The sequence below is a fragment of the Pseudopodoces humilis genome, chromosome 4 (genome assembly GCF_049639895.1).
Source record: "Pseudopodoces humilis isolate 2021_Gansu_Grassland_sample_001 chromosome 4, ASM4963989v1, whole genome shotgun sequence".
Taxonomy (NCBI): Eukaryota; Metazoa; Chordata; class Aves; order Passeriformes; family Paridae; genus Pseudopodoces; species Pseudopodoces humilis.
This window is the reverse complement of record NC_142203.1, coordinates 785,189-806,105: the sequence shown is the minus strand read 5'-3', so window position 1 is coordinate 806,105 and position 20,917 is coordinate 785,189. Positions and strand designations below refer to the sequence as shown.

At 42.2% G+C, this 20,917-nt stretch overlaps 1 protein-coding gene across 5 annotated transcripts in view; it reads right to left on the bottom strand.

The window, feature by feature from the left end:
* Positions 1-20,917, bottom strand: part of RASGRF2 (Ras protein specific guanine nucleotide releasing factor 2) — a 115,396-nt gene that overhangs the window by 13,042 nt on the left and 81,437 nt on the right. For all 5 annotated transcript variants that reach the window (XM_088054377.1, XM_088054378.1, XM_088054380.1 and 2 more), the window contains exons 18-19: positions 8,604-8,710; positions 307-419 (exon numbers count right to left, since the gene is read on the bottom strand). In XM_088054377.1, the coding sequence (XP_087910503.1) occupies positions 307-419; positions 8,604-8,710 (220 nt within the window). The remainder of the gene's footprint in view (positions 1-306; positions 420-8,603; positions 8,711-20,917) is intronic.

Below are 20,917 nucleotides of genomic sequence, written 5' to 3'. Positions count from 1 at the left end.
CCTCAGGATTGCAGAACAATGTACTTGAAGATCAGTGGCTGTAAAATATTCACATTTTGTAGACAGATCTGTTCTCACTCATACTTGAGGGCTGAACTCGTGGCTGTCAGCTGTTCTGCAGCAAAGCTTTCCAATACAGGTATTTTTATGAATGAAACAGGCTCTGTTTTATGGCTCATAAAACACTTAGTAATCCTTCAAAATTAAATCCTCTGGAGGAAAACCCAACCCTGTGAATTCCTGGATACGGAGTGTGTGTCGCTCTGTGCTGCAGTTAACAGGTGAAATAATCAGAAATGCATTTACCTCAGTATGTTTGCAGTAGCTTTCCTTTCTTGTGGCAGAAGGTCAGGGTCTCTCAAAACTTCCTCCAGCAAATTTAACACGTTCATTTTCAGCTCGTTGTTCAGCTCAAAATCCTGAAAAGGAAAAAAGTTTTACTACCTTTAGTCCTAACAGTTTTAATCAAACAGCTGGAAGGATATATTCTAATGGGTTTTCCCCCTTTTTATTTTTGTTTCCCAATTAGGTTTGAGGGGTTTTTTCCCACTACTATGTTTGAAAATCTTTATAGAAAGCTGTGGTAGTGAAACTGGCCACAGAAGTAGGATGTCCCAAAGGCTGGGATTTTTCTCCTTTCTGACCTTTTCCCTCTGAGTGGAGATGGGATGATCAGGTGATTCCTTTTGGGAATTATCACCTGCATCTGGCCAAGACCCACAGCATCCTCTCTGTCCTCTGTGTTTAATTGCAGAGGTAAGGCAGGATCCTTGGCTTCCCACCACTGCTTTCTGGAGTTTCTCTGCTCTTCTGCCTCCCCTCTGGTGTTTTCCATCTCCTGCCCACCCTGTTGGAAGGGACTGCTTTTTGTGGAGTGCCCAAACTAATGAGTTCACTAAACAAGCTGGCCCTGCACTCAAGAGCTGCAGCATTTTAATTTCCTCTGGGGCAGGCTGATAGCTGACACAGACACCTGGCTCCAAATTCTGCACTTGGAGGAGTCAGGAGAGGGGAGTTTTGGGCATTCTTCAATCATGGATGTTCAAACTCTGAGGTGGGAGCTTACAGGCAAGCCTCGGGGCAGACTCCAGAAATTCTTGTACTGGGCTCCAAGCTAAGCATCTCGATGGGGAAGCTAAAAATCCTTCAGCTGCCTGGTGCAGCACAGATCCTCCCCGAAAACCCACAGCTACCTGCAGGCTGGACCAGGTGTGTGCAGCTCCCTCCCGTTCCCATGGCAACGGGAGGCACGACGTTACTGAAAATGGGGGATATTTGGCAGCTGGGCACAGGAGCACGGTGTTTCATTCCCAAAGAATCCCGCTGTGGAGAGGGGCTCTGGAGACGTGTGTGCCAGCCCAGGTGAGCCCAGCCCACGGGAGCATCACAGCACTCCCACCCTTCGCTGCTCCAGAGTCTCCTCACCTGGCCCTCAGCTGATTAATACCCTGGGACCAATCAATATCTGTGTCTCATTTTTCTGGAGGTGTTTATCTGCATTTTAGGGTGCTGAGGAATAGGAAGCTGCAAAAAAAGCATTAAGCTTTGGATAGGGGTGTCAAACATTCAGCTCAAGGCCAAGTGAAAATTATTTCTGGGCACCACATTCGGTTTTCTAAAACACATTTTGCACAGCCACACTCTGAAATGCCTCCCTTGGGAGCTGTTGTAAGGAAAGACAAGAGAACCTTTTCATATTTTTGGGGTGTGGAAATGGGGCTAATGAGAGAAAACACGAGGAACATAACTAACATACCTGACAGCACTCTGGTGATTTCGGAAAGACAATATTTCAGAATATAAAACTATCAAAGCTCAGTTAAAGGAGCAACCTTGATTCTGCACGAGCCTAAGCAGCAGTGTAATTGCTGCCAGAGTTTGTCCTGTACCTCGGATTTAGACATGGTGAGAGAGGATGGGTGTCTCTGTGACCTGTGCCAAAAAAATATCCCAAATGGGCAGAACAGGTGTCCAGAGGTGACATCCCCCATCCTCACTCGGGCTAAAATCCTCAGGTCACACCATCAGACCAGGATTGCAGCTCCAAGCACAGCTTTCAAACCACAACTGGTTGATTCTCCTCATTACAAGATATTTTCTCTCAAAATGTCTCGTTTTACCGAAACAAAACCTATGAGCAACAAAATCTAAAATTTTAAAAGTCCTTTCATTTGCAAACAGGGTGGGAAAGCCTCACCTGTAATTATCAGAATCAGCCAAGACAAAGCATTTCCAGTTTCTGTGTGTTTACATGCTAATTCTTATAATAATATTCTAATAATAATAATAATAACAATAATAATAACAATAATAATAATAATATATTCTTATAATAATGAGAATTAATAATTTGGTCATTAACACTGAAACTTGTTTTACTGAGTAATCTCCATAAGATAATAGTGCTAGAATTGCTGGGGAAACTGAAAATGATGATTTTGTTTTTAAAGCAATGTCATCTGTTTTACATAGTCTGATGAGAAAAAATAAAAAACCTATGAAAAAAGGTGGGAATCAGAAGAAAAATGAAGAACTGATTTCTTTTTCTAGTAAAGGTCATTATCTAAGTGGTACTGAGATTCCAGAGTGATGAGCAATGTATAAGAAAAAAAAATTAATAGGAAAAATATTGCATTTAAACATGTACATGTACTTAACTTTTGTGGAGAAAGGTTGACATAAGAATGATACAAACACCAAAACACTTAGCAACCAATTCTAAGTATCATTTAAAAATAACTAAATAACTCTAAATGCATGCAGATTATCTGTATTATGGGTGTCACATATGAATATTTATCTGTTTGTGCTATTGGACACTTCGATCCACAGGTAGCTATTTATGTCCCTAGAGATATGTGTATCACAGCTCTCTACATAATTTTGCACCATTTTTTTTTGACTTCTAGTTCTAATTTACATATCAGAGAAGGAATGGAGTTGGTCTGACAAGAATCCTCCAATTCTCCAGCAGGCAGATTTCAGTCTGACAGTGGTTCAGCCCTCCATGAGAGGGTCATGTACCTCTAATAGATTTTAGAGTCTACAGCAGCCTAAAGACCCGTGGGTGTTACTCAGATGTGGAATCACTGGCCAGAAGAGAGTGCAGCAGAGGCAGCAGAAATAAAGGGGGAAACCCCTCACCATTCCAGGATGCCTTTAAAACTAAAAACAGCAGATTTACTGTCGGTGGTTCATACAGAGAATGCATTTTCAGTATTTGACATGAGCTCAGTGAACCCCAGAAGCTTTTCCTCTCCCCTTTCTTCAAATGTTCCTCAGGGAGAGGAAACGTTCTGTGTCTGAACAATGTGGGCAACACTGAATAATCCAGACAAGTGAAACAGAGCTAAAACATGGGAATGTGATTAATGTTGGGGTAGGCCAGTGAGGACAGCTACAAAATGACAGGAGGGAGGGAAGAAGGAGGCAAGAAGGGAGAGAAATCTACTGGAAGAGTTTTTGCAAGGAATTTGGAATATTTGTAAGTAGACAGGGATTGCCTTGCAGTTCTCATGTATCTGTTCTCATGCCAAAAAGAAAGCAGGTAATTATTTCTGTGGCAGCAGATGAGTGAGTCTTAATCTTGTGCACAGCAGACCAAACACTATCAGAGCTAAGTGAAGCTGCAGTCCTCTACCACAGTATTTCATTTACAAGCACAAAAACACACTTCACCTGCCACACACAACCGTGTTGAGAAAAATCTGTGTAAATTCATGTTGACACAGGTGGAAGGCAGAGATAAATGGAATTAAAACTGGCTTCCCAGAAAACTCATTCCTGAGCTTGAAATAAGCCTGGCTCACTTCAGGAAACAAGCTGTTTCAGGGCAGGGGCCACAGGTCCTAGGGGTCAATTTGCAAAGTAGTCAAAACGCAGTGTATCTTGCTAAGTGTGGCTTAATTGTGTTCATATTTCTACAATTAACTTAGTATAAACTCACCAGATATCTTAATGATTCCTTTATACTGTTTAATATGAGCTAAGTGGTGCTCAAATAAAGGGTTCTCTATCCAATTTTTTATTCCAGTGAAATGGAAATAAATTGAATTGGCCAGTTCATGTGAGCTGACACTATTTTTAACTAACTGAAATCATCTTTTCTTAGACAGCCCTCTGTCTGCAGGTGTTCTCCCCAGTCCCCAGGGGCTGTCAGTAAGTGCCTGTGGCACTGCTCCTGCTGGAAGCCCCCCACAGCTCCTGGGGATGGCCAGGAGCACCAGCTGCAGGGGGAAATGCCACAGCTGGGGCTGGGCAGGCGTCAGGCACACACCACCACCTGTATGCTCCAAACTGAAGCCCTGTGGTCACTCCATGACCCATGGACACTGTCCAGGGGGCTGTGAGGGAACTGTTCCAGCTGGGATCCCCAGGGAAGGCGGTGGGAGCCAGCCCAGCAGCCACGGGGAGCAGGGAGGGCAGGAGAGGCCAGATGTGAGAGCTTCCCCTCGGACACTGCTAAATAAAACAGGGCTGCCACACTCTCTGCCCCTCTGTGTTGGAGTCTGAGATACAGAGTGTGTGCCCTTGTTTCTAATACTTAGTTCTAGGATCCAGAAAAACACTGAATTTCATATGACATGAAATTCATGAGCATGTTTTCATGGTGATACATGAAAACAAATGTTAAAGTTAGATAGGAAAAGTGTAAGTGTGTAGATTAGAAAGTTTCTTAAATCACTGGGTGAAAAAGTAGTTTAGAGAACAGGAGACAAGGTGGAGGATTTAGGGTGTTGTCTCTTGTCCTTCTTCTTTCTTCTTCATGTTCTTCTCCTAAGGGTTTTTGGGTAGTAGTAAGTGATTGGGTAAAAAATGTCACAGTGCAGTGCACAGGTGTTGGGTCATTGGGTCACTAAGAAAAATAATTTAGCTGGCATCTGTTAATTGGGTAAATGGACATAGAAAAGACCTTGAAGAGGATCTTTGTTATCCATTTTACCCCTTTTCTATCCTAGTGCACATAGCTCCTTGTACCTTGTAATGCTGATAAGAAAAGAATAAACAACTGAGACAGAACAAGAGAAAACTGCCTCCCTCTCGTCAGTCTTCAGTTCAAAGGGAAAAAGAACCCAATCCTAAAGTCCCTAATGAGACACCTCTGGCCTTCCTGTCCTCCCACCTCTGCAGCAGCCAGTGGCAGTTCCACCCTCCTGAGCCCTTGCTGTCCCCACCAAGGCTCCTGCTCCCACTGATGCTCTGCCTCGTCAGCTGCCTGCTCCCTGCTTTCAGCAGAGTCCTGCTCTCTCAGTCCCACTGCAAAAAACAAAATGTAAACACGAGCGTCCTGCTGTGATTTGGGGTAAAACAAACAAAAAAAAAGCTCTGCTGGGTTGCAGGTGTCTGAGTGAAAAAAAAATAAATAGAGGAGAATAAATAAATAAATACTAAAAAGAACAGAAATGTAAACAAAACAGTCTGGAATGCCTAAAGCTGCCTTTCATACTGGTTTTGGCTGATGAGCAGCACAGGTTTGGCTGGTCTTGGTCAGGGTGCTTAAACACAGGGGAGTGTGTGTCACCTCACCTGGGGATGGCTTGTTCCCAAACTTTTATCTGTGCCTTGACAGCTCCTCAGGACATTCACTGTGCCCTCCACAAAGGGCTGCAGATCTGGCACTACCATGGGTACATTTGCTTGAAATTTAAGTGAGGCTTCGACAGTGTGTGACCCAAGTCTTCAGAGCAATTAATTCTTTTTAAAGAATTGTTTAGCATGATTTCAAGATAAAAAAAAAAAACACACTTTATGAAAATCCATCCTCACTGAACAGGCTGATTCATTAATTTTAATGATTCTGTTTTCTGCTCACATACAATTATACATATTAATTTCTGTCCATGCTTAGATAAATTTTAAAAAATGAATAAATAAAAATAGATCCAAGCTAAACCATCCCCAAGTGTGGTTTTGACACAGCTGCAAGACAGTGGAAGCTAATTTATTCCACAGCCCAGCACAGAACTTCCAAACCAAAGCCAAGGATTTTCTAGAGCAAAGTGAGCAAACACAGGGCCCTGGACTGTTTTTTTGGATAGCTGCTGCATGCCTGGGTGCATGAGCCATGCTGTCACACGCAGCAGAGCAGCAGGCTGAGCCAGCCCATGGGCTCCAGGGGCAGCAGGGTGGGATGATGCGTGCCAGAGCCCTGGAACAGACGTCTGTGTGTGCAAGTCTTGCACAGGGCATCAGGACAACAATTTAGGCACTGGTGAGTCAGGGAGCACCAGGACAGAGCTGGTTGTGCCGCAGAACTGTTCACAGAGAAACAGAGACACCCTTTACACATCGACTGACTCTGATTCTCCCTGCAGCCAGTGGTGAGGAAATGGTGTTCTGCCAAAAAAAAAAGGGGGTGTGGTTGGCCACCTTTAGTTGTGGTGTGGGCTGTTGGTGGCCACAAAGATCTCGGGACACTGCAAGGAGTCTCTGGACAGAGAGAAACTGCTCTTTGTGCTGCAATTGCTCTTTTTCACAGCAAAACCAAATTTAAAGCCAGGTAGAGGGAAAACAATATCAAAATTTCACCTTTATATTTGCAAACATCCACTTATTTTCACTTATTTTGTAAGCTGGGAGGTTTTCCTTTGTTTGGGGTTTTTTCAGAATGAAACCTGCCCTTTCTTTTGAGAGTCAAACCTGCTCTTGGCTGCTCATGAGGATGAAGGATGTCTCAGCCAAGGTTGCTGAGTATCCAGAGAACAATGCCAATACCTTAAAACGTGTTTCTACACACATATTTTTGGCAGGTCTGTTGTTCTTAAAGAATTTCAATGCTTTTTGTCATTTTGGAAACTGAATAAGGATTTCCTCACCAGACACTGGTGGCCCAGGATGTGCAGTTTGTGTTGCTACTGTAAAATAAGCTTGGAGCTACTGCTCTCCCAGGACTCGACATCTTCACTGCCAACGTTTCACATTCCTTGGCCAGATAGAAATTCTTCACTAGTCCTCCTGAAAGGTGTCCTCTCCCATATTTTTTGGCAGCAACTAGTCAATCTTTTCTGGTTTGCTCAGGCCTGTCCTTTCTCTCTTCCTAGCCTCACAAGTAAACAACACAAGACACTGATTTTATGCCCTGTTGCTGTAGTATTTCTTACTTTCCATGCCAAAGCCCTTGCATTTTAAATTATTTGCTATATTGGAAGAACAAGGGATTAGAAGAGCTAAAGAATTAAAATCTGACACCTTTGCCATGGGAAAAACAAATGGCAGTGAGAGACAAGGGAGTGCAGGTGAAAAAAGCTGTGCCTTTCAAAGCTTCCGCTTTGAAAATGCATAGTGAACTATTATTTGTTATCTTTGTCCTCTTCATATTATTATTATTGGAATTTTTACAATACCAACCGTAAAAATTATGCAAAAGCAACTGCAAAAGAATTCAGTGAAACTACTTGTAGACATTGCCTAATGTAGATAAAAGTTTCCCCATTTCCACAATCACATAATTTTTAATTAGCATAGAGGATCAACTCATGCCATAGAAGATATGCAATATGAAGTGGAACACAATAAGCACCTAGAGTAACACAAAACTGTAATAACAGCCTGCTGCCACTTCTGTTACAGCTCAATGTTTGCTTGACTCTGAGTTTAATTTAACAGGGAGCCCAAACTTGGTGTACATAGGCTGCTCCCAGTAACCTGAAATGATTAATCACTCCTGTGATACCAAGAGAGATTTGAGTAATCTCTTCTGGGCTGTTCAGCTTTCCAGACAAACCAATTTTCCCACTTACATCTCTTACTGAGTTAATTCTCTAGCAAACTTAGCCTCTGTGAAAATTAAACCCTTTACATGGGAGAAAGGGAATTGATTTCCCGTAAGAGAGTTTGACATTGCTGCAGTTAGCTTTTGAGATGAAGTGTCCTTTATTAGCAGCATGAAGTGACAAAGCAGTCTGTAAGTGAAGCACCAGCTGCACAAGGTGTACAAAAACCAACCTTCCTTCCTTCCTTCCTTCCTTCCTTCCTTCCTTCCTTCCTTCCTTCCTTCCTTCCTTCCTTCCTTCCTTCCTTCCTTCCTTCCTTCCTTCCTTCCTTCCTTCCTTCCTTCCTTCCTTCCTTCCTTCCTTCCTTCCTTCCTTCCTTCCTTCCTTCCTTCCTTCCTTCCTTCCTTCCTTCCTTCCTTCCTTCCTTCCTTCCTTCCTTCCTTCCTTCCTTCCTTCCTTCCTTCCTTCCTTCCTTCCTTCCTTCCTTCCTTCCTTCCTTCCTTCCTTCCTTCCTTCCTTCCTTCCTTCCTTCCTTCCTTCCTCTCCTTCCTCTCCTTCCTCTCCTTCCCGCACCTTCCCTTCCCGCACCTTCCCATTTCCCATTTCCCATTTCCCATTTCCCATTTCCCATTTCCAACACTCCTCTGCACCACACCACATTCTCCCAGCACATTTCCCACCTGCCATCCCCAAGGACACTTTTCTCCCCAAACCCACCGGTGTTTCTGTCCCTCCCTGTCCTCCCAGACGGGTTTTGGCACCGGGAGCCATCCCCGCGGTGCCGCTGGGCCCCTGGGCGGGTTTGCCGGGCACGTTTCCCCCCAGATGAAGACACCACGGAAGGTGTGTGTGTGGACAGGAGTGTCCTGGGCAGCGCAGTGTCACGGGTACCTGCGAGTGTTTGGACACCCAGTGGCGCAGCACGTTGAGCACGCGGTTGGTGGCGGCCCTGCGGATGATGAACTCCTTGTCGCACGTGCGCTCCGAGTTGTTGAACCCTGGGAAACACAAACACACCCTTGCTGGAGCCAGGGGGGAAAATCCAGAAAGAGACACAAATTTAAAAACTGAGGCACAGGAGAGGTGGCCGGGCTTACAGGACATTTCTGTGCAATAAAAGGAAAGGCGCCCAACAGACGGTGAAATAGGAACATCTAGACCAAAGAAATTCTGCAGCATCAGAGCAACACAGCCTTGTCCATCACAACACAGACACCTCCTGGGGTCAGCACTCAGCTCTAGAAAGGTGGAGAGTAATTGCCTGTGCAATTAAATTTCAAGGCCTCCCTTTGGCATGGAAGAAATAAAATAAAGTTAATTAAAAAAAAACCTGAAAACGAGGAAGGATTATGTTTTTTTCTTCCCCAGTATGGAAGAAATTTTTGGCAAGGAAAAGGACCAGACCAAAGCTAGGCCTGCAATCAAGCCGATTTGAAAATTCATATGATTTAGAAAAGGGGAACAGGAAAATTTCAGAGCCAGTGAAGAACAAGGGGAGGAGAATAGTTTAACACAGAGGAGAAAAAGGTCAGCACAAGAAACCTTCCATCACAAGAACAGTATTGTGCAGGCTCTACTGATCAACACTTCAAATGAGTTGTTTGGGCTTTTTTACCACTGGGATGACAAGAAATAGGAAGATATATAGAAAACACATTTATAGGCCGCTGCCTGAAAACTAAGATTTTTCCAGATGCAGCATTTCCCCACTCATCTTTCATGGGCTTTTTTTTTTTTTTGGTCAGCGATATTTACTTCTAAAGAAATGGTTTTTATACCAAACAAGAGATTTTCTCCCTGCATTCATATTACTGCTTCTCTTTTCGTTCTGCTGTAGCTTTAGCAAGAATAAAATCCATATGCTAAAATGATGATTAAATTATTATCTTAATAATAATGAAATCACTACACTAAATCCCTGAGCGTCTTTTTAAAAATGGTAACTCTGAGAATAGACTTGAGAAGCTTGCATTTTTCTAAATTCCTGTCAGATTTGCTCCTGCACTGTTTTCCTCCATTGCACTCTGTGCAGAGTCCAGAACAGCTGGGAACACCCTCCCATGTGACCAGTACTTCACTTTTTTTCGACATAAAAGCTGCTCGAAAGCCCATGTTTTATTATAAATAGCACAGGCAGATTAAACTTCTATTTATTCTGTGATAAACCCATTGGAGGGTTTTCGAGGCCTGTATTAGTTTTGCTCTATTCCTACAACAGACAATCCAGAAAGTCCAAATTGCTGCTCTGTATTTTTGTCAGGAAAAGCAAGACAGGAAGTGTTTAACTGCAGCCTCACATCTTTTACTGCAGGTTGGACCCCAACCTCCAGATGTATTTTCTATCTACACTTACATTTCATGGGCATTTTTAAACTATGGCATATTACACTGTGGATGGCATCTAAGATTCAACATCAAAGAAAGTTTAATATTGAAGCACTTAAAGAGGTTTTGTTTGCCCATAAAGAGAAAAATAAAGAAAATCTCTGAGGCTTTCCTCAGCAAAAGGTAACACAGGCAACGTTTTGTGTGTTAATTTTCTACACCTTTCACAGTTAACCTATTGCAGAAGCAATTAGGAACAGACATTATAAACTGTTCAATTAGCCACTTAATTGCAGCAATGAAAGTCACAATGAAAATTATATATTAAGGCAGCAAAGTCTTTACCAAGGTAACATTAAGGAAAAGAAGTTCAGTAAGCTGGGAGGAAGAGAGAAGCCTACAGAGACAGTTTTAAGCGAGCTACAAAAAAAAATAAAAAGAGGGAAGGAAGAAATTAAAGCCTCCAGAGATCACTTCAGCAAACCCGTGTGGTCCTCAGAATTTCACCAGGTTTCAAGCAGTAATTAGCTTTTTGCAGAGAATGAGACACATATTCACACAGATCCACGTTCTCTGTACTTAATGTTGACGTGTTGAACCAATAAATGGAGATCTCCATTTGTGAGAGGGAAGAACTGAGGTGAGCACAGCTGTCCCTCCTCTCAGGGAGCTGTGCAGAGCCAGAAGGTCCCCCCAAGCCTCCTTTCCTCCAGGCTGAGCCCCCCAGCTCCCTCCACACCTCTGCAAATCTGGATGTGCACACTGACAGTAACAAATAATTTAATTAGGATTCTGGACGGACCTGCCCGCATCCAGAGCCGATGGTGAAACAACCTGGAACGCTCCATGGTAAATACCTGTTCCTCTCCTGAAGGAAGCAATCTTTCCACATTAGAAATACCAGCAGTATTTCTAATTATTAATCATCTAAGTGGGCAGCTGCCTCAGTGAGTGCTACTTTCAAGTAATGTTTTTCACCATTATCTGTTGAAGCTAATATGTGCTGGTTCCACAAATAGTATCTTCACATAATGGTGATGCAGAACTTTTACCACAGGCTGTCAAACACAAAGTGAACCTGACAGCATTGCTAGTTTCACTGAATTACTTCTTTCAATATTATTTAATCACTCTGTTCATGTACTTGTCTTCAGACTGTGTTGTGCAAAAAAATCCAGTCTCACCTTCACATGTTTTCTTTTGTGCACTTTGATAAAAATCTGGTTTTATTTTTATAGCCCCCTCTATTACCAAAGATTAAAAGCATAGGTGCTGAATAGACAAAAAATCTCCACCTTAAACACTTTATTAAAAAGCCAATACTTTCATGGCTTCCACTATCACTGAAGATTAAAAAAAGGTAAGCACTGGATAGAGAGATAATTTACTGTATTGCACCTTTGAAATCCACCTCACCCCAGAGGAATGTTTGTATCATGGTAAATTCTGCACCACGTGCTTTAAAGAAATCTAAGAGGCACATTTTCTTTTCTATTTCAGTTAAGATGTCAAAAGTTCTCACTCCAGCTACAGCATTTCTGCTTCCAATAGGTGTCCCCACCATGGCAGGGGGCTGGAACAAGATGTCATCAGGGTTCCTTCCAAAATAAACCACCCTAAGATTGATAAAACAGCACGTGATTCCTGACCATAGTAATAACTATAATATAATAATATAGTAATTAACTTGTCCAAAGTTCTGATAGGATATGAATAAGAATAAAAGAATAGGAATAAGAATAAGAATAAGAATAAGAATAAGAATAAGAATAAGAATAAGAATAAGAATAAGAATAAGAATAAGAATAAGAATAAGAATAAGAATAAGAATAAGAATAATATGCACTTTTAAGTTTTTATCTACACAAAGAGAAATCTGTTCACAAGAACTGGAGCAAGTTGTTCAGAGTCATGAGGTTTCTGGTGTCTTCCTCATCAAAAAATCTTCCCTTCAGAGGCTGATTTGATGTGCCAGTTTCAGTGAACTGCCCTGGGGTCTCACACTGAAGGTGTGCTAGCACCCAGCAGTGGGAGAAAATCACACCCCAGACTTTGGGGAGATCCCAGCAAGCCCCACAGAGTCCCAGGGGTGTGGAAGGAGATCATTCAGGGCCCAGCAGGTGCATGACAAATAATCAGCACTGATGGGATGCACCCCAGAGCTGCAGGCCAGCTTCAGCCTGGCTTGGTTCCTGACACCTTAGCAAACAGCAGTGCTGCCTTTTCTGCACAAAAACCAGATACAAACCCCAGTCTCGGGGCACAGCACTTCTCATCCACAGATTACAACTGAAAAGGCCTCGCCAGTATACACAGGACAAAAGAAAAGGCTTCCCAATGCACAAGAAGCCCTCAAAAAGAGATTATATATATTTTTTTTACCTAGACATACCTAGAGAAGCTTGGATGAGTGTTTATAGATGCCCATTCTTATTGGCCATACGTTCTCAAGCAAGTAAACGGGTGTCACACATTTTCACAGAAACATTGAGTATTTTAGTGCTGGTAAGAAACCTAAACTGCCAGTAATCTTGCCCTCTTCCATTTCTTTATTTATGATACTGGGATACATTAGCCAGCTGAGGAATGGCAGAGCTGGAAAAGGAAACCATACAAACTGTGATGAAAAGAAGGATGAAGGTGATGAGATCCCATTCACTGTGTAAAATACAGCATATTTGCTCAATAATACAATCCTTCCTTTTTATTTTTCCCAATTATTATCAAATGACCTTAGACTTCTTTCCCAACCCAAACTATTCTGTGGGTTTTTATAGATGAGCAATCTGAGATTTGAGAGCACCGACTGCAACATTTAGCAACAGTCTCCTGCCCACCTCAGTTCACAAGAGAGGAATATTTAATCACCCAGGCTTTGAGTTTGCTCCACAAAGGGTTACAAACTAATTCAGCACCAGAAATGACTGTTAGGAGCCAGGAGCAATCCAGAGCATTTCAGGCATTTAATTTCACTTTCACTGCTCCTTGGAACATATGAAACCATTTTGTTCTAAGAAATATGCCACTGAAAATCCCTGTTGCAACCACCCACGTCAGAAATAATTCCAAGTATGTATTTGATTCCTCTGCCTAAAGCCTCTGCCACACGTACAATCTAACTATCAAATCAAGTCAGGGGATTATGGTTTTAGTAAGGTAAATCCAGGGATTCACTTGGACCAGCTGATGTACAATAGTGTAACACAGATAGAGACCTAGTGACTGCGTTTAATTTCTGAAAAATATTTAAGGGAAAGGTTGGTAAACTATTTTTAAATGACTCTTGATTTAGAAAGGCTTTTTCTTATCAGAGAAATTTGAAGAACACAGCACTGAGATAAAGTGGCTGTGTCAAGATTATGCAGTAAACTTGGAATAAATCCAGAAGTCTAAAAATACATCAGTCCAGCAAAATAATTTTAGTTTAATGGATAGGAGAGAAAGGTAAGTGGCTAAAGAATACCTTAAAGATCAAGATAGTATTTTATCTCCTCGTAATAACACTAAAGTTGCTCTGAGAATTATTATAATCTATGAGATTATATGCTTAAAACATGACTTCCACGGAGAATGAAAATGTTCCTTTAAGCTCAAAGATATATTCAAATTTGAAGATTTGTCCTTCAAAAGCCCTTAAAAACAGGCCTGCTACCATAGCTATAATTAGCATACACTCTTGAGATTTCTGAATTTCTTTAATAGAAATATTCTCTCATGAGAGCACACCAGTATCTCTCTTGAAAAAGAAATCTTTAAAGATTGCTAAATACTGGAAACATACTTGCCATTATGAGTTACACAATTTATTATTAAAAATCAATAACTCATCTTCAAGTAAAATAACCAAATACTGTGCATTTTTGTAAGTTAAAAGCAGCAATATGAGAACATCTCGACCTTTTCTTCTTTCAGCACCAGCGAAGAGAGGCAACAAGGAGTTCATGTCATAACCAAAACCACTTGTGTACATCTCCAAAATCACATCTGCTTGCAGAAAACAGAAAAACAAGAAGTGTTTTTGTGTGCACCCATGGGCAAACTCACAAGCCCAGCTTTTCTGGTGAAGCCATAGACAAACCCACCCAAACCTTGAGCCTTTGTTGATAGCTGATTCTGCAGGAAGGAGCAGATCCCAAATTTCAAAGGCTGCCAATTGTGTTCTCAGGTTTCTGAATGCCCTGACAAATGTGCAGTGTGACAGCAATTTGTTTCTTTCCTACGACTTACATAAAAAACTACATGGAGCAACTGACAAAGAAGAAAAGCCTTTCTGAACAACCCTTGGCAATTATATTGGCAAATCTTTAGTACACCTTTAGACTTCTTCCTTTCACTGCCATAATGTTTGAATTATCTGCTATGAACAGTGACAAGAATGGCAACACTGCAGCTGATATTTCTCTGAATTTATAAATTTCTCTGTGCTCCTACTACCTCTCTTATCTTTCTGGGAGGAGATAAGCAATTTTTACCTATTGATGTTTTTCTGCATTTCAAATGATCCCTAGCTCTTGATTTCCTTAATGACACTTCATCTACACTCATAACTTGTTCTATCATCAGTATGAAGAGGAGTACAGCAGATATTTATTGCATGATGTTCACAGTCTTTTCAAGAACTATTCAAAGGAAGCTTTCAGGTGCTTAAAGTGCTCAGTGTGCCCTACCACAAAGAAAAATTTAAAATACAGGCTGTGACAATGTACAGATAAAAAGAGAAAATCACATAAAATGGCTTTTGGAATTTTTACCTTCAGTTCATTAAAGTTGAAGGAAGTAGTTTGTGAGATTATTCATGTTTTTATAATGTCAATAGGAATAAAGGTTAAATGGAAAGGAGGCGATAATTGCAAGGAGCCAAATGTGTCATTTTTCAGACCATCTGTGAACAGAGAGTTGACTGTCATGAAAAACAAAAGCTGGCAGGATGCACACCAAAAAATCTCTGAACAAAATGTCCATCTCACAAGCAGCTTCCAGACCACTTAGGACTGGGTCATAATGGAAGCTTAAACAAATATGAATTATGCATGCAATACTCGGGCGCAGGGGGAATGAAATTAAATTAAAAAGGCATAAAAATCCTCCCCAAACTTCCTTCCCCACTGCAGCACTGCAGCTGCTCAGGACTTACTGCAGTAGGTCAGGAAACAAATGTTTCACAGCTCTGTAACTCAGGAAATGTCCAGTGAAAATAGTTATTTCCTGAGTAGCCAGCTCCTCCAAAAAACTAGAGTAAGATATTAATTCAAAATAAAGGAATACATAAGTTAAAGCAGGAGATCCTAAATTTCTGCTAAACTGGAGGGAAAAAAAAAATCATTTTCTCCTATTCTTAATTCCCAGAGCAGGGATCACTCGAAGGAGCAATCTAATTTTCAAGCCATTGTCTAAGAAAACTGCAAATAAGATCCGGCTGTTTAGCCAAATACCTAAAATGGCAAAGCAGCAATTTTTGTTAAGATTTGTGAGGCAGCAGCCCCGAGCAGCGATCCCATTTGCACCCCAGCCCTTGGAGAGCCCATGTCAGGCACAGCCCTGTCACTCTGCTTTGGTGACAACCCCTGGGCAGCTCCTGGCAGCCCTCAGGAAGGGACACTGCTTGGGGCTAAATGCCCCTTTTTTTGGGTCACACAACCATTTTCAGCTGTGGAGTAAGTAACTCAGTGGACATTTCCCACATGGAGCTGTTCTAACTGAGATGGGAATTTCAAGGCAGTTCAATGTGCAGGTCTCAGTGCCTCTCAGACCTCTGTGAATCTGCAGAAACAGCTCTGGGGAACTCATTAAAGGGTGTCCCCAAGAGGGAAGAAGTGCTGGCTGCCCCAGCTCCACATTTCTCACAGGAATGACAAGGAGAAGGACTTGTCTGTCCCGTGCAAAGGACCAGGGGAGGTTAACAGATCCCACATCTTTATTTTCTGGGAGCTGAAGATGTGGAGTCTCTGGCAGGAGTGGGACACTGGGAGGGTCAGAACACAGGCAGGATGGACAAACAGGACAGGGTTTGGTGGCATCCTGTCTCTCTGACAGCAGATGAGGTGCCCCTAACACAGCCCTGGGGTTCCACATCACCTGAGGAAGAACAGATAAAACTGCAGCCTTCTACCAACTGGTGGATAAAGACTCACCTTAATCTTTCCTTGGGATATCACCATCAACATTGGTTTCTTTCACATCTGGTGTCAGAAGGAGGAAGTCCCACAAAGCTTTCCCAGCACAGGAATGAGATGTTATAGCCCAGAAAACTACTGGAGTGCAGAATTACTATTATAAACTGCATTGTTTATGGAACCATGCTGAAAATCAACTGCAAAATTACACACATTTTCTGGTTTTGCTTCAGACATGGATACTTTCATACAAATTCAGGGAGAAATATACACCTTTCCAAAGGTCAGCGTGTAGCCACTGATGCAATTTGAGGCGTTTAGCACAGCACAGGACTGGATTACCCAGCCAGCCACATAATGCAGAATCCAGCTCAAAATCACATCAGAGATTGTTTGCTTGCCTTTCACACAACACAGCAAGGAAATCTCTCCCTGCCTGTCCTCTCACAATGGAAAAAAGAAAGCAAATATTTCCCTTACAAGCCTCGCTTAATTCCAATCTTTGCCAAATCCCATACTAACCCAGCTGCTCGGAATCTCCACCTCAGGAAACACGATGGTGTAATGCCCCTTCATTATTCCTGCACTCAGAATCAGGGAAATTCTCCCTGAACGGGGAGAATTTATATATATAAATTACAATACAAATATATTTATTTATATATAAGGAATAGATATATAAATGTATATATAAAAATTATATATATAGGTATATATAAAAAATTATATATAGTATATATAGAAATTATATATGTGTATATATAACAATTATATATAGTATATATAGAAATTATATATATTTTTATATATAAAAATCACATATATTTTTATATATAAAAATTACATATATATATATATATACACACACATATACATGCACAATCAGCTGATACCCTTGAAAGCAGAACTGCATAGACATCCCTGTGTGCAAGCCAGTGACAGCAGAGGAAATTCTGCATCTTTTAAAGCATCATGTGTTCCTGTGCACAGTTTTGCACCCCAGGGCCCAGCAGGGAGCTGAAGGCTGAGTGCACCTGGCAGCAGCAGGAGCAGCCACCGTGTCCCCTCCCCGCACACACGGGGCCTGAGCTCCCTGCCATCACTTGGCACGAGCTCTGGTGTTCCATTACTCCAATTAGTGCCTCTGCCAGAACAAACAAAACAAAAATATTGTCGCACTGGGAGCTGGCAAGTTGTTCAAATGGCTGCTGGTCACAGCCCAAAATAAGCCAAGCAGCTCCCCCTGAAAACTTCCGTGAAACTTTCTCATGATTATTTTGATGTTTTAAAATAAGCAGGCTTAATCAAGCTGTGCCTGGCTTATCAGATTGGAAAGACCCACACAAGACCCACTGTGGATCTCTATGAAACGAGAATTCCTACTTCCAGCTAGTTTTCATCCCTCTAATATTGTGAGAGTCATCAAGCAGGGCTAAAGTGTGTCAGACTGAGGGCTCGCAGGACCCATCTGGCTCAACCTCAGTGCTTATACAGCTTTCTAGAGATTTGTCATTCCGGAAACCACAGCTGTAATTTACACAGGTCCCTTCCTATTTGCTGCTGCTGCTGCAGTTGGGTTGTGTTACAGCTGACAAGCTCCGACAGCACCTCTGAGGAGAGGAGAACTTCCCATGCTCCTTCCAGAGGCTACTGGAGCTGACACTTTCACAAAAGCATTTCCACACTGCTTATCTTCAACCGCATTCAGCTGCTGTAAAATTGAGGTTTGGCAGAGCCTACAGTGCCTCAACCCAGGCAGTGATCAGGAATACAGTAACAGCCCAAAATACAGCTCAAAATAAATCAGGCTTTTACCATGCAAAAGGACAACACACCTTTGTTCTTTCACTAATGCACATTCGTGTAGCTAATGCACTAAAAATCAGCGGAAGGTAGGCCACAGCTACAAAAGCAGAAGTTTTAGATTCAGAAAGGAACTCGATCCCTCCACAGCCAGTGACACGAAGGCAGGTCCATCAATCCAGACCTGTAATAAAGGCCTTGTGCGAAGGGCAGAGCAGTGGGAGCGCATGGCAGCAGCACCAGCAGGGACTTGGGAGTGCCCAGGCATCTTGAGCTGCTCTGAAGGACAACACCACTTGCATTTAGCACCCGCAGGAAATGAACAGAGCAGGTTTTGCACTGACTTCAGCGAGAATCTGCTGCAGCTGGAAAGGTCTGGTTGCTTCTGCAGGCAGACTGTGAGAGCTGTCAAAAGCAGAGGATGCCAAGGTCTAGTCAACAGTCAGACCAGTTTTTCTAGCCTAAAACTCAGGGCAATTTTGATTAAGATTTGTTCTTTGTGAAAAGAGAAGGAGGTAAGTAACTTTAGCCAAAGGTCATTTACCACCAGAGGTGTGTGCAGTCAGTTAATTGAGAGGGGTCATATATATGCAATTCATTTTTGAGTAGCTGCTTCAAGCTGTCATTTTAATCGCTCCTTTAAATGACTAAAATTAGAGAGATTAAACCTATGTGTCCTTCTTGCTAGCCCAGGGCAGATTTTCCTATGTGTAAATCATTATTTGTCAGAGATACTCCCCCAAAGACTCTTTTCTTCCCCTGCATCTTTCTCACCCTCTGCCTCTCCCATGTGCTTGACAAAACAAAAGCTGGTAGTGAGGCAGCCAGGCCCTCCTGCCAGCCTCAGCTCCCATCCCACTCCCATCCTGTCCCTTAATGTCACCTTGTTCTGGGGAGAAATGGGACCTTCTCTGCAGCCCACAGGGGGAGGAGGAGGAGGAGGAGGAGGAAGGCAGCTTGGAGGCACGCTGGAAATTCAATATGCCAGCTAAAATGGTGTGGCAGAGCCACAGAAACAAAGCTGCTGTGTTCATTAGGGAACAGCTCATTTGTTTGGGTGGAAGTATTTGCTTTTTGTCTAATATTAATCGTCCGTGTGGGGAGATCTTCACCCTCCAGCTTGAGCTGAGGAAAAGACATAAGCTTCTCAACGTTCTTTTAACCTATCTGGTACAAATGTTAAATTAAAAAATACCCTAGATTAGTCTGGATCTTGAATTCAAGTTTTTGGCCAAAACAATCTCCTTGAGGCTCATGTCCAGTAGAACCATTTCAAAATAAAATGACTGATTTTGGAATCAATGACTTTTCATCAAGTTGTGTTAGACATTCTCAGGAGAGAAGAAACCTGTGTGTTTCCTATGCTTATGCAAGTGCTTCGTTATTGTTAACAAAAATGGCAAAATGGCATTATTTTGGTATCTTGGCTTCATCCATACAACTGCTCAGAGATTTTGGGTAAAACTCAAATCCTAAGTCACAGAAAGCAGCTTCATACCTTGTTAGTGTTAACAGTTATGAGGGCCTGCAGTTTTGGTAAATGAACACCAAAAGGTGTCTTTTCTTTAAAAATCAGTGCATGTTATCTTACTAATGCTGGCACTGATTCTGTGCAGAACAGATGTAAATAAAATGCTAAGGAATGGGGAATAAAACCCAACATGCTTCAAAGATTTGTACAAAAATAAACCTGGGAAATTCACAAGTTCTAGAAGACACAGGTGGAAGAAATAATTCTCCATGTAAATTGCCTTTATCTAGTGCCAGGGTTTGTGTGGGTGCTGTGCAGATTACACTGCTGTTGCTTAACTGCTGTAACATCTGTAGGATTTCTGCAGCAAGACTGCGGGTGATTGGAGAGTATTTTGGCAGGAGGTTCCTCTCCCACGTTTCCAGTCTCACTGCTTGTTTTGACACTGGCTGTGTGACAGATTTGGTGTGGGGAGGAACTCACTCCCAAGGAGACGGGGCTCCCTGCAGCTGCAGCTCTACTCCAGGACTATTCCTGGCAAAGTTAAAGAAGGGATTAGCAGGATACCTGGGAGGATGAGACCACTCACAGCCTGATTTTTGTAGGGACTTTTCCATGTTATAAGGCAGACGTGGGAGCAGATCTAAAGAACTTCTGTGTGTGTTTCGTCACTGATTAAAGCAGAAATCAAGAACCAGTTTTATGGAGGTGTATAAACACAGGGAGAAGAGACTGCTGAAGCCCATTCCTACGTTAGAATCTGCTAGTATGGCTACGCTATTTTTATAAACTGGGAAAGGAATAAGGTGTGCAACAGCCAATTAATGGTGACAGAGCACTTCAGCTGCAGCAAGCCATGAGCCACCCCTCACATGCCTCAGAAGAGAAATGACCTAGAAATGTAAAAGACAGAACCTACTCTATTTATCCCTACTGTGATTATCATCATCCATACAGGCCCCAAGCTGTGCACCTGGGCTGCCTTATCAACTTTCTGTACTTTCACTTGGTGTTTCTTTTTAGCTTCATTACGCTGTTAAAGTAAACAACTAAGATGCAACTCTTCCCAAAGAGAACAGAAAAAATATGTTTAATATAGGCAGAGTTTAATATTTAGCCAATCAGACTAATTAAAGAATAGGAAAAGTAGCACAGTCTGGCATCACCAAAGCAGCTAACTGTAAAATACGTGGAAACAATAGCAAAAAATCAGCAAGCTAAAGAACACCTGAACCATCCTGACTTAGAACAAAGTTTCATTCACAGTTCAGGCAGGGCTCCCCTAGGTGCTTTTCTCAAGAGAGGAAAAGCTAATGTACGTCACATGAGAGCTGTCCAGGGCTTTGCATATTTATCAGTTCATAAAATAATCACTGCATGGGGACAGCCAGGCTGAAATGCTGTGGCCAGAACTCTCCACAGAAGATAACTGCATGTCCCTCCTGGCTGGCTCTGAGAGAGTGTGTGAGCACAGGCCCTTGGCTGTGACTCTG